At 36.3% G+C, this 14068-nt stretch overlaps 1 protein-coding gene across 2 annotated transcripts in view; it reads left to right on the top strand.

Annotated features, from left to right (window-relative positions):
- The window catches only part of LOC127455607 (inhibitory synaptic factor 2A-like), a 71027-nt gene that overhangs the window by 39891 nt on the left and 17068 nt on the right, over positions 1-14068 (top strand). For both annotated transcript variants that reach the window (XR_007899696.1, XM_051723650.1), the window contains exon 3: positions 5434-5505. Coding sequence is in view for 1 of the 2 variants with exons in the window: in XM_051723650.1 (XP_051579610.1) it covers positions 5434-5505 (72 nt within the window). In the remaining variant the exon portion in view is untranslated. The remainder of the gene's footprint in view (positions 1-5433; positions 5506-14068) is intronic.

Raw genomic sequence — 14068 nt, 5'->3', positions numbered from 1 at the left:
GTTTAGCGATCATTATGAGGACTCTCCATAGACATAATGATTTTTATACTGTATGAACTTCTTATCCTTTTTTCCATTTTTTAAGTGATTTGAATTATGGGGACACTAGAAATGTCCTCATAAACCACATTTATAGCATAATACCCTTGTAATTACCAGTTTGTAACCTAAAAAAATTTCCTCGTAAACCACTTAAACCTGCCCCCCCCCCCCCCGTTGGTGCGGCTATCCTTATGAGGACTCTCCATAGACATAGTGATTTTTATACTGTACGAAATATAGATTCTATCCCCTAACCCTACCCCTACCCCTAAACCTAAACCTAACCCTCACAAAAACTTTCTGCATTTTTACATTTTCAAAAAAACATAATTTAGTATGTTTTTTAAGTGATTTGAATTATGGGGACACTAGAAATGTCCTCATAAACCACATTTATAGCATAATACCCTTGTAATTACCAGTTTGTAACCTAAAAATGTCCTTGTAAATCAACCAAACCCGCCCACACACACACACACACACACACACACATACACACACACACACACACACACACACACACACACACACACACACACACACACACACACACACACACACACACACACACACACACATATCAGATGGATCTTCACCTTGGGTCACCTTGACCACCATGAAAACCATATTCTCCTGCTGCACCTTGTTTGTGCCTGGCCTTTAGGATAATTCCTCTTCGACCATGATAAGCGTTCAATCTCATCCCATTCCCATTTATTTCAGATCATAGTGACCATATTGATTTTTCTTACTTTTAAGCACTGCTCTGTACTATCTGAACATGTGGTGTTCTGATTTTGAGCCGATGGTAAGGGTAAAAATATAATTACGCAAAAATACCCCTTATTTAAAGGAATAGTTCATCCAAAAAAAAAAAAAAAACCTATATGCTTTTATTTTTGATGAAACACAAAAGGAGAATTTTAAAGAAACTTCACAAAGCTCTTTTCCATATAGAACAGTTCATAGTGAGCATGTGTGTCAAGCTTTAAAAATGACAAAAAAGCAACATAAAAGTAGTCCATACAACTCATGTACTATATTCCTGTAAGCACTACAGGTCAAACAATAGCTTTGTGTGAGGTTCAGAGTAAGGCAGCATTCCACTTCACTTTAAACATACATTTGACTAGCTTCCATTAGCACTTCCCCTGGGGGGAATTGCCACCATCATTTTGGAAGTCTTTTCCAAGACTCGCCAGTGGGCAAGGGAAGTTTTTGCTGACAGACCCTCAAACCCTCGATTTTGACCGAGTGAGCAAGCCTACACATACAGTAGGTATCCAACCAGAATGACCCTTACTATTGTGGGGATCAATGCGGTGGTAATACTTTAAATTCTCACACGTGAGACACATGAGCAAAATGTGAGCCACGATCACACAAGCACCAATGACCTCCACGTGATTTCTCCCGACAGGAAAGAATCGATCGGGAGCTTGCACAACAGGCATTTCATTGGAATGTTACCATTGTCCTTTATGTAAATTTTGCAGATTTTTTGCATATTATATTGCACTGCAATAATCAGGTAAAGATATTATTATTTGTTATTACTGTCAAACAGCTAACAGCCTTTTAAGGCAATAGGTTGAGTCAACAATGATTCTTTATAACAATCAATTCTAATCAAAAGTAATTTTTTTCTTAACAGACACAATTTATATATAAGCCTCTGAAATTACAACTTAACTTTACCCGAATCTGGGATTTCATCAATCTCCGGAGATGTTGTCTTCTGAGGTGCAAAAATCGGCAAATAATTCCATAAAATAACATCAGCCTTATTGCACAAGTGAAGGTGGGTTCAATAGCCAGTGAAGTGATCAAAGCTTAGACCGTTTAAACCAACTGCTTGGGTTCCGCCAGTAGTGGGCACTCACGCAATGTAAGCAAAGACGTACATCCGAGTCCATGGCTGTGTCTCGTTTGGAAGGCTGCATGCTAGGTAGGACGCGTCCTTTGAAGGCTGCAGTATACCGAGTGTCCTCCTTTAAACAAGCCTTGTTTAAACGAGATGGCCTTCGTAGGACAAACGGAAACGGAACGCAACACGGTTTTCCAGGTGAAGAAGCTGGAAAAAGGTTGGTGATGCTTCCTCTGATCTGCGAATTACACACTTTCATCCAACAAGTTCCACTGCTTGAGCCTAGACGTCAAAACTCGTCATTGGACTTGGTGAGACCAAGATCTCTAATAAAATATTTTTGGTTGGGGTACTATGGGTTTCTCTCCACAGCTTCACCTCTGAAATTCCTCAGAGTCCATATCCTTGATGCTCATCTTGATAAATTCAAGGAGAACATGGGACCGTACTCGGAGGAGCAAGGCGAGCGCTTCCATCAGGATATACTGGATTTGAATGCCGCTACCAAGTACAGTATAATGAGAACATGATGGGAGACTGCATTTGGGGGCTGATTCGTGAAAGTGATTTACAGTATAATTGTAAATCTTGAAAAACTACTCACTTCTAAATCTTTTGTAGTCATTTTTGTAATACTTTAGTCTAAATACATGTTAATTTGGATTCATATGTTGTTTTTTTCTGACTTTATGTGTACGAAAAGACACAAATTTGCCCGTTTTCTCAATGGAAATAGGTACATTTCAAAATATCACTCTCCTGGTCACAAAAGCAAAGTTTGTGTGGAATAATAGCCATTTTCTATACTTCTGAGGCATAAGCAATTAGAAAATAACAATTACTTCAACCCATTAGGCAACATAGGTGAGCGCCTAGGGTGGCATCGCTTCAGGGGCGCCGATCTACCGAGCCAATAAGTATGTGTTCAATCTGTGTTTCTGTTATACCTGTGTTTGCCAAAAAAAAAAAAAAAAAAAAAAACAGTTAAGAGTAGTATGGATAGTATGCCATTGTGAATACGGCCAAAGACTCATTAGCGCGGGGCTCGTGAATTGAAGTGATGCCTGATGCGTGAATTAATTAGTCTTTTGAGTCGGTTCTCAATTAATTTGTCTAATTTGAGGGCTGAGTCATTTGAAGCTCTTTGTCACGCAGTAAAACAGTAACGGGATGCTTTATAACACAGAGAACAAAAACAATGCTGAATGAAGTGAATATTTACTTACAATTCATTGTCTGTATTTATGTGTATAATTATTTTTTATTTTTATTTTTTATTATTATCTATGTCTTGCTGCTGTTTTTATATTGTTATTTTATTGTTGTACACTGGAAGCTCCTGTCACCTAGACAAATTCCTTGTATGTGTAAGCATACTTGGCAATAAAGCTCATTATGATTCTGATTCTGAAACAAAACCTGCAGCTGCTTTCAATCATTTGCCAGTGATGAAGATCATGTGTTAGTGCAGTCTGTGAACGTTTTCTACTGCAGGTAAAGATAATTTCTAAATAAGACTGTATCAAAACACTTACATTGCATGAAAGCACTTACAAGTACCAAAAACTAACCAGTACCATGTTTTTTGGAGTAGCCTTCCATATAAATACCATGATATAGGCCTACTGTATATAATAAAAATGCCAAGGTTTTACCATATTGTACCATCACTGTACCATGATACTGCTACAGCAGGCTTTTGAGAAAGGTAACTTTGATAAACTTCATCTTGTGCTGTGTAATGTGAAAAGGTGACAATATGTTTTTAGTCTATTTATTAATGCTACACAATATATATAGGCTACTAAAGAAAATTTTCAAGTTATGCTCCTAAAATCACCAGAAATAAATGCGTTGGTGCTGTTTTTGCAAAATTAATAAATAAAATAAATAATTTTAACCCCCCCTACAACATCATAGTACAATATATTGTGTACTTGATGGGCCCCAGACTCCCCAGTAATGATGAAAACCTATAAATGTGCCTGCTGTGAAATACACTACAATATGCATAGATCTTTAGGGCAGTGTGCCTTTTTTTTTTTTTTTTAGATCACTTGACTTGGTTTATGTACACATTACCTTAAAGTTATTCCTATATATAGTGATACCCATTTATGATAGGGTGGGGGGGTCTCGCCTAGGGTGCCAAATGGGGTAGGACCGGCACTGACTGCTGTTAACTTGAGAACTTCTGCAACTGGATCATTAAGTCAGTGAGTTTGTGTATGAATCATTCTTTTGAGTTGTTTCTTTTCAATGAACCAGTTTAGGTTCATTGAAAGATTATCAGTGACTTACATTTTGGTTTGTTCCTCACTCAAAGCACAGGAGACATTTTAACTACCGGTCTTCCTCAGATATAGCACATGACATTTTTTTCTTTTTGAGCTTTTTATGTTTTTTAATTTATTTATTTTGAAATGTCACTGTGTGAAGATTTTTCAAAACATCTCCTTTTGTATTCCATGGGGAAAATAACAACATACAGGCTTGGAGCAACATGAGAGAAATAATGAAAGAATTTTCCTTTTTAGGTGAACTATTTCTGTAAATAATTCAGTCATGTAACATCTCACTACAGGTGATGTGTTCTACTGCATGGCTGCAGCAAAACACTGTTTCTTTTCAAGTCCTCTGCATTTGAAGATAATGTGTGTAACCACTGTCGCTATAAACTCCTCAGCAACGTCAGATCTAACCGAACGCAGAATATCAATGACCATCCTGACACTTGAACGCTCAGAGGGATAAAGTGTTCCAATTAGGCTTTCATTAAGCTTTAATGAAAATGCATAACTGCATGGCTGTTGGGTACAGCCCCATTATTGTCTCTGGATAAATGTGAGGCATGTGCCACAATGTCACATCAGCACACAAATAATATATTAAAACCTTCTCAATTATGCCAGGCTAGTGCATGATCCATCATCCCCTTGTACATACATTAATGCCACTGAAGCCCAAGGGCCATAAATGAACAGTGGATAGATACATGGAATTCAATCCCAGTCCCTTCCATCATCACATGATGTATTGAAATCTTGGTCACAGGGCAGAATAAAGCAATAAGCTACAAGAGGTTGTGTATTACAGTGAGCAGCAAAAACAATACGATGAAAGACAATGTTCAATAAATAATACAATTTATTATTATTATTATTAATAATAATACAAATATTTGTACGTCTAGTGCTGTCACAGAAACAGGTGAGATATCTCACGACACTTATTTCATTAATATCTTTCAGGCAGTAGGATATTGTTTTGCATACCTTTTCATGAAAAAAATTGCTTACAGCACCTTTAAATACTCAAGACGCAGCATGATCTTAGTGCTGATTGTGGTTGCTTAAACTAGATTGCGGGTGGTTAGCAGGTTTTTGCACATAATACCACACGCAAAAGTGGCTCAATTCTTTAGGGAATTCACCCCATTTGTTTGTTTACTGTATTTGATATTCAGTTATGAGTTTTACTATTGTTTTGGAAAAAAATATTTATCATAATCTGTTCCTCCACAGACTTTCATATCGAACTGGACAAGATACAGCCAACTGTGACACATGTCGTAACAGTGCCTGCATCATATACAGGTGAGTCTCTTTTTAAACTGTATCTAAAGTCTTCATTATCTCAGTCTTTGAGTGTGGCCAAAACACACTTTGTCACATATTTGTTCAGAGTAGGAATGCTGTTTATTTGTACGTTTTGACTTTTCATGGACAATGCGCATAGAGAGAGGAAATTGAATCCTTGATCCTTGATGTACTAAGGCACAGATGTCCCCAACAAACATTTGTACAAATGCAGCTGCAGTGTCCAATCATATTTTCAAATTTGTCTCTGTTGCAGTAAAACTTTGAAGAACCAGAGAGTATAAAATCCATGCTATTAGTCTGATCTTTTCTAGTGTAAAAATGAAAAATACTATAACTGACGGAGTTCCTTTGATGCATCTTGCCTATGGATTTCATCCTTTCCCCAGACCAAATGAAAAATCCTCTCTGCAATGACAGACTGAACACTGCAAAACCTCTGCTTCATTTCATTTCATTGAAAGTTCATTTAATTCTCCCTTCACATAACGTATAAGGATGCAAGTTAAATCTAATGGGTCATGTAATTGCGTGATTCTTAGAAACATAACCATTCTTCCCAAATGAAAGGCTTTGCAGTTAATTATTTCATTATAAAAGCAGCAATCTCTACATGCGTTTGCAGTTAAAAAGCTTGTTGACTAAAGGCAGTGCTTTGAAAGCATCTTAAGCGTTTTCAGTTGGTACGCAAATGGAGGAGCATTTTGTCCACGTTCCTCTCTCTTCCTCTCTCTCTCACTTTCTCTACACTCATACAAACACAAAAGCACATGACTTTAAGAAGCAATAGAATAGCTGAAAATGAGAAAAATATTGTGCTGTTTAGGAATATTGCATTTAAAAATAGTGCTCTCTGTACCTTACTGATCCCTCAGAAACCATGAAACCCAGAATATGGCAGACCTGTATTACACACACAAACATTTGTTTTTCTATCTTTTGGGAGACTTTCTATTGACTATTATTGTTTTTATACTGAGGTAAGGATTTTTTTCAAAACCATTAATTTACCCCTAACCTCATAGTTATATTTTCATTAAGACATTATTTAGTACTTTATTATGTATTTATTTTATTTAGAAATCTTTGTCCAAAGGCAAGTTATGTCAGATTTTGCTCACCTTTGGGGACAAATTTGCCCCCAGTGGCCAAAGTGGTAAGTGTTGTTGGGTGTGTGGGCACAATTATTAGGGCTGTCAGTCAATTAAAATTTGTAATCAAATTAATTACATAATAATGTGCTGATTAATCGAATTAATCACAAATAAAATAATTCAATAAATAATTATAAAGTTATTATAATTTTAAATATAATCTATTATGTAAGGAATAATTGACGACGGACCATTGAATTGTTGAAAAATTATGCACACCCGAGGTGCGCGTCATGACCATTGCATTATTTTTTAGCAATTCAACGGGCCGGAGTCAATTATTCTGCTTAAACCATGGTTACCACACCTTAAGACATTGTTTAGGGTTCATCTCAAGACATTTTCTGGTTTTCATCCCTAAAACGCTCTTGTGAGCGGAACTACTTTATTCCGCCACAGATTCAGCGTCTTACTTTAATACAGCTCAAGCCTTTGTTGGTAATTTTAAAATGTCACATTAGAACTAGCAACAGAGGCATGCGCTGCTTTACTCGAGGACTTACTGGAGTAATAAGCAGGTTTGAGGAGTAACAGAATACATGTAATGGGATTACATATTTAAAATACAAAATATAAGTAACTGTATTCCACTACAGTTACAATTTAAATCATTGGTAATTAGAATACAGCTACCAGTGCTGAAGAAGTAATCCAAAGTATTTAGAATACATTACTGACCTTGAGTAATCTAACTGAATATGTTACAAATTACATTTTACAGCATGTATTCTATAATCTGTAGTGGAATACATTTCAAAAGTAACCCTCCCAACCCTGATAATAAGGTAGTGCTTTGCGTGTGTGTGAGATTGTATTTGAAGGATAGAAAGAGAGAAACACAGAAAATTAGAGAGATCGCTTCTGGGATTACATTTTTTATTGCAGCTCTCGTCAGAAGTAACATCACTTCAAAATCAGCAAGATGTGTGTCGCCATATTCCTGTTGTAAACTTTAATCCCTTTTTTTCATCCCCACTGAGAATGCAGGAGTGCGCTGACATGAAGACTCTGTTTTTCTCTCATGAGTATGTTTGGGCCTTAAGTGTGTGTGTTACGCGTATAATGTGTATCCACGAGTGTGTTTGTGAGAGGGGGAGCGTGAGGGTTTTTCCCACAGATATTTCAGATAATATAGAAACTGTTGTATTGATCAAGTGTATCTAGCTTTGATAAAGCTCAAGCCTTCGTTGCTAGTTTCGAAAACGTCACTGTAGAACTAGCAACAGAGGATGCGCTGCTTTTCTCTCTCTCTCTCTCTCTCTTGCTCTCTCTGTGTGTGTGAAAGGGAAACAGGGGGCAGGGGGTAGCGTGGTGCTTTCCACTACAGCTATGTGAGGCTGATTAGGGCAAAATATTTTGAAACATTAAAAGTTATTTCGGGTAATAGAAATTGTTGTATTGATCAAGTTGCGGGCGTGCGGCTCTATTTGTAGGTCACAACTCGAATCTCAATGTGTGTGTGTGTGTGCGTGTGTGTGTGTGAGTGTGTGCGCGCATGTGTGTGTGTGTGAGCGTGTGTATGTGTGGGGAGACAAGGGAGCGCGAGGACTCTTTTTAACCGAAATTGAAATATTATAGTAATAGTAGGATATTTTAGACATTGTTTGATGTTCTTAACCGATTTACTTTAACCAATATCTTTGTTTTAACTGGTTATTTTGTTGTGGTAGCCTGTAGGGCACTTTGAAATAACTAAAATAATTTGGCGAAGTGATATGGAACCGTTATGCAGTCAAGACCTGGAACTACTTCATAGTTTACTTGAAAAATAATTGCACACCTTAGAACATCCGTGAACCAATCAGATTCAAGCATTCAACAGACCCGTGGTATAAAAACATAATAATTCAGATCATTAAAATACATTGCATTATTGTGGCAGACGAGTAATTTTTCAATTGCATTGAAAAAAAAAATTTGTCGACAAGCATAATGTATGAAAACAAACAGCTTCTACTCAGAAACGTACATATTTCTTACATTTTTAGCTTTACTTAATTTGCATTAATATGTACAAAACAAAATATCAGTTATAAGGTAAACTTAGAGTGATATACAAAATAAATGAATAATTGTGAGTTCCTTGAACTTTGTCTTAAAAATCCATATAATTACGATTTCAAGTATTACTTACTCAAACGATCAAGTACGGAACTGAGGATGTGGGGAATGCACATAAGCCCTTGTGCTTGAATAATTTAAACATGTTTGTTTGGTCAAAAGTAACTTATCGGGGCATTTAATTAGTTGTTATTAAGAATTTAAAAAAAATATCAGCTTTAATATTACAGATGTTATTTTACAGTAATTAGTTGTTTCATGTAAATTTAGTCCTTATTGCAGTTGCTTCATCTAGATTGCAGGTGGTTAGTGAATGAAATACAGGCTTTTGAGCATAATACGATGCGCAAAAGTGGTGCAACTGTTTAGACCATTAGCCTAGAATTCCATCTCCGTATTTTTTCCTTGTGCATGTGAATGTGCATAGGGGAAGTGCAGCTCTAGCACTAGTCCTCCTCTTTGAGGACTACGTTTAATGACTGACCTCAGTCATTATTTTCTTTTGAGCCAAATAAATTAAATAGAAACAATAATATAAATGTTAATTTGAAACAATGCGCCATTAGTTGTTAAATCTTATTTGTGTGACATACCTTTTTAAGTAAATAAAGTTAAATGAACTGATACTTTGTGTATATCTGTGAAAAGGCTTTCTAGTTAAGCTGATATAAATTGACCATGAGCTGAATTTACTTAAAAAGCATGATGCAAAAATGCTACATATATACAGTATTTTAAGTAAATCCAACATTTTTTTCAGTGTGGTTTTAGAAGGCAATATATAGTTTATTACCTTTTCACTGAACATAAGCCTATTATTGGCCTAAATATTGGTCTAATTATTGGCCAAGTAAATGACAAAATTTTCATTTTAGGTTAACTACTCCTTTAGCTGCTCCCTTTTCGAGCACAGACCTGACAAGGACATAATCAAAATAAAATGGTTGCAGTTAATGAGATTTTTGTCCAAAGTCAGAATTAATTAAAGAAAATGGTTAAAAAGCCTAAAGTAGGCCTATTTGCAAATGTTTTCATAAAAAAAAAAAAAAAAAAAATGACACTGTCCTTGCCACAACCTAAAAACACAATAAAGTCAAAGCCACAAGTATATAATTCAATACGGCTTCAAAATTCACGTTTGAGATATGACTTTGCGTAATTTATGTTGTGGAACAAAACATCCACGTTTCGTCAAGTAATGTTTACCACAGACCTTATTTTACACATAAGTTCAAAAACTCTATTATAAAAATCCCAAAAGCGAATTCTCTTCCGGGTTTTTGGAACCAGTGGTGTTAGACCATTGAGCACGCTAAAAATGTTTTTTTTTTTTAAACATTATTTAATCCCTGTGACAACTTAATGACACTTAGACAGTAGTGCATAATGGACTGCATAAGAACTGAAGAACTGTAAATTAGGTGTAAGAGGATTTCAGGAAAATGTACACAAAAATACAAATTCTTTCATCATTTACTCACCCTCAAGTCATCCCAAATTATTTCCTTTTCCAGGATTTCCATGACTGTGGGAACCCTGTGAGTAAAAGATGACAGAATTTTCATTTTTGGGTGAACTATCCCTTTTAAGAGACTAAATGAAAGGAAGAAATGAAAAGACTTAATCAGTTAAAATTGTAATTTTGCATAAGTAAAATATGATAACATTTTTGCCAACATCTGTATAAGAAGAATGTTTGTTTTGTAGGTATGTTTATTTTAACATTCATCTGTTCTGCTCAGGGTGCTTACGTTTTTTTATTGAGTAAAACATGTTTGCTGGATCTGATTTGCGAATATAATCAGTTTTGGTTCTCAAAAATAAAAAAATAATAATAAAAAAAAAAAAACAGTGTAAAAACTGTGGGTTTGGATTAGTAGCAGTGTTAAATTGCAGTTTATTGCCTTTTGTTGAGATCCCCCTTCATCTATAACAACTACAATACGATTCTTACAGAGAAGGAAACTGTGACATCAGTATGAGAAAAATGCTGAACAGCAACAGAGAGAGACATTTAGTGGTGAAGATGATGAGGTTGTCATAGTTACCATAGTGATGAGGTTTTAAAGAGCGGGTGAGGTGGTCATGGCATGTGCATTGGTTTGTGAATTTAGAGTATTCTGCTTATGAGTGTTTGTGTGTGTGTGTGTGTGTGTGTGTGTGTGCACGTGTTTGTTTTTGTAGTGAGTCTGATAACTTAATTTTACAGCCTTCGACTAGAGGTGGGCGGTATGTTTAATTTCATATAATGGTAACGGTATAAATCTTGAGATAGTTATTTTAGCTGGAAATCTAATGAAAAATGGTTTATAAAATAAATAACCAGGTGGTAATGCCTGGTTAATACAGTGAATTCATTTTATTATTTTCTCCTTTAATTTAGAACTTGATGGGTGAAAAAAAAAGATATGATTATTCATAACTAATAAATAATAACCCTAGTATCATGGCAAAAACAGCTTTGCTATATAAGACTTCAGTTAAAAACAAAAGACTTAAGAGAAAAAAATATATTATAAAATGCATAGTACAGCTTCTACATTTTGATTTTTAGCTATTGTAAAACAGCCAATATATGCAAAACTGTGACCGCAGTTGAATTCTCCTACTTGGTCTCATCAAAACACTTATACCTACATTTTTGCAATATTATTTTTAAGTGGCTCGTTTTACGAATCACGGCAGTTTCCTGGTGAAATTAACACTAGAGGCACTAAAACAACTTTTTTTCTTTCACAAAAACACAAGTTAAATATAGAGCTGTTGGAAAAATAGTTTCAGCGTCGCGATTCATACTCAAAAGATACAGAATCGATTCTCAAAAGAATCAGAATCGATTCTAAGTTCAGTTTAAATCACGGTAGAGCAGTGGCGCGCGCCAAAGACAGAGGTAAAAACAATGTTAAGTTCATACACTAAAATCAAGTGCACAAACACGACTGTTTGCAGACCAGCTGTATCAAACACATGACCATTTGTGCCCGAATGAAACTACGATCCCGAAAATCTTTCACAAACCCACGCACATATAGTTGTGCTCAAAAGTTTGTATACCCTTGGAGAATTGGTAATATATGTACCATTTTTAAAGAAAACATGAGTGAGCAGGCAAAACACATTTCTTTTATTTCTTATGGGATTCATATTCAACTGTAGGTTATAACAGAATGGCACAATCATAAAACAAAACATGGCAACAAAGAAAAAAATGAAATGACCCCTGTTCAAAAGACTGCATACCCTTAGTTCTTAACACTGTATTGCCCCCTTTAACATCAATGACAGCGTGCAGTCTTTTGTAATAGTTGTCTATGAGGCCCCAGATTCTTGCAGGTGGTATAGCTGCCCATTCGTCTTGGCAAAATGCCTCCAGGTCATGCAAAGTCTTTGGTCATCTTGCATGAACCGCACGTCTGAGATCTCCGCAGAGTGGCTCGATGATATTAAGGTCAGGAGACTGTGATGGCCACTCCAGAACCTTCACCTTTTTCTGCTGTAACCACTGGAGGGTCAACTTGGCCTTGTGCTTAGGGTCATTGTCGTGCTGGAAAGTCCAAGAGTGTCCCATGCGCAGCTTTCGTGCAGAAGAATGCAAATTGTCTGCCAGTATTTTCTGTTAACATGCTGCATTCATCTTGCCATCAATTTTCACAAGATTCCCCATGCCTTTAGAGCTCACACACCCCCAAAACATCAGTGAGCCACCACCATGCTTCACAGTGGGGATGGTATTCTTTTCACTATAGGCCTTGTTGACCCCTCTCCAAACATAGCGCTTATGGTTGTGACCATAAAGCTCTATTTTGGTCTCATCACTCCAAATTACAGTGTGCCAGAAGCTGTGAGGCGTGTCAAGGTGTTGTCGGGCATATTGTAACTGGGCTTTTTTGTGGCATTGGCTTCTTTCTGGCAACTCAACCATGCAGCTCATTTTTGTTCAAGTATCGTCGTATTGTGCTCCTTGAAACAACCACACCTTCTTTTTCCAGAGCAGTCTGTATTTCTCCTGAGGTTACCTGTGGGGTTTTCTTTGTATCCCAAACAATTCTTTTGGCAGTTGTGGCTGAAATCTTTCTTGGTCTACCTGACCTTGGCTTGGTATCAAGAGATCCCCGAATTTTCCACTTCTTAATAAGTGAATGAACAGTACTGACTGGCATTTTCAAGGCTTTGGGTATCTTTTTATATCCTTTTCCATCTTTATAAATTTCCATTACCTTGTTACGCAGATCTTTTGACAGTTCTTTTCTGCTCCCCATGGCTCAGTATCTAGCCTGCTCAGTGCATCCACGCGAGAGCTAACAAACTCTTTGACTATTTATACACAGACACTAATTGCAATTTAAAAAGCCACAGGTGTGGGAAATTAACCTTTAATTGCCATTTAAACCTGTGTGTGTGTCACCTTGAGTGTCTGTAGCAAGGTCAAACATTCACGGGTATGTAAACTTTTGAGCACAACTGTAGCAAAGGGAGTGTTTATTCGTAATAAGAAGCCAACAAACAACATGAAAGACGAGCTCGCACCCATTATTGCACTGATTTGCACACAATGTGGGAAAACACAGAAAAAAATAATGATGAGGTAGCGGTTAGGGAGATGTTGGTGATGTTTTCATTTAATTATTTTTTTATTTTTATTTTTTTTCAATGCCTTTCTCTACTCTTGCGCACTCTCCAATTCATTGGCTTTTGCTTTATTGCCGGTCATTGCCTATCACTCGCTTGTCAGGACAGTGCGCACACCTGATGATAAAGGTTTGAAATCCATTGTAGCTTTTGCGACAGGGTCGTGCGATCCTCTACTCACTGAGCAAACAGATGGAACAGTGCATACGAGACGCTTGATACATTTCTGAAGCAACAACTGCGCTATTTAAACTGCTTTACTCTCACCTGTGCAGGTGAGGAGAGGAGAAGCTGACAGCTGCACTCTCATAGAAGCAGATATATCTCTCATCCTGGACCAGCAACTTCCATTTGTGGTTAAAAATGAAAATGAATAGCATGGCATAGATTAATTTTAAATAATAATTAAATACTATAAAATTATTTACAATGCTTAAACAAAAATAAAAATAATAATATAATCAGTTGAAGTAATAGTATTCAGTGTGTTTTGATGGAGAACCAATTTTTTTTTTCTTGTGTGTTTAAGAGATTTTTTATAAGGTTCTAAAGAAAGAAACTGAAAAAACTGAGATACTCTTTTAAACTATAGAACCATTTATTTAATCTTGTGGATGTTCCATGTTTTGTTCACAGCTCATACTGAATGTAAAAGGCCAGTTTATGTAATGTGACTCGTTCTGATTTTTTAAAACAGCTGTTAAATAAAAAGCTGA

Source organism: Myxocyprinus asiaticus, chromosome 17, assembly GCF_019703515.2.
Source record: "Myxocyprinus asiaticus isolate MX2 ecotype Aquarium Trade chromosome 17, UBuf_Myxa_2, whole genome shotgun sequence".
Classification (NCBI taxonomy): Eukaryota; Metazoa; Chordata; class Actinopteri; order Cypriniformes; family Catostomidae; genus Myxocyprinus; species Myxocyprinus asiaticus.
Note: the sequence above shows the minus strand (reverse complement) of the source record. Positions and strands in the feature narration are given on the sequence as shown.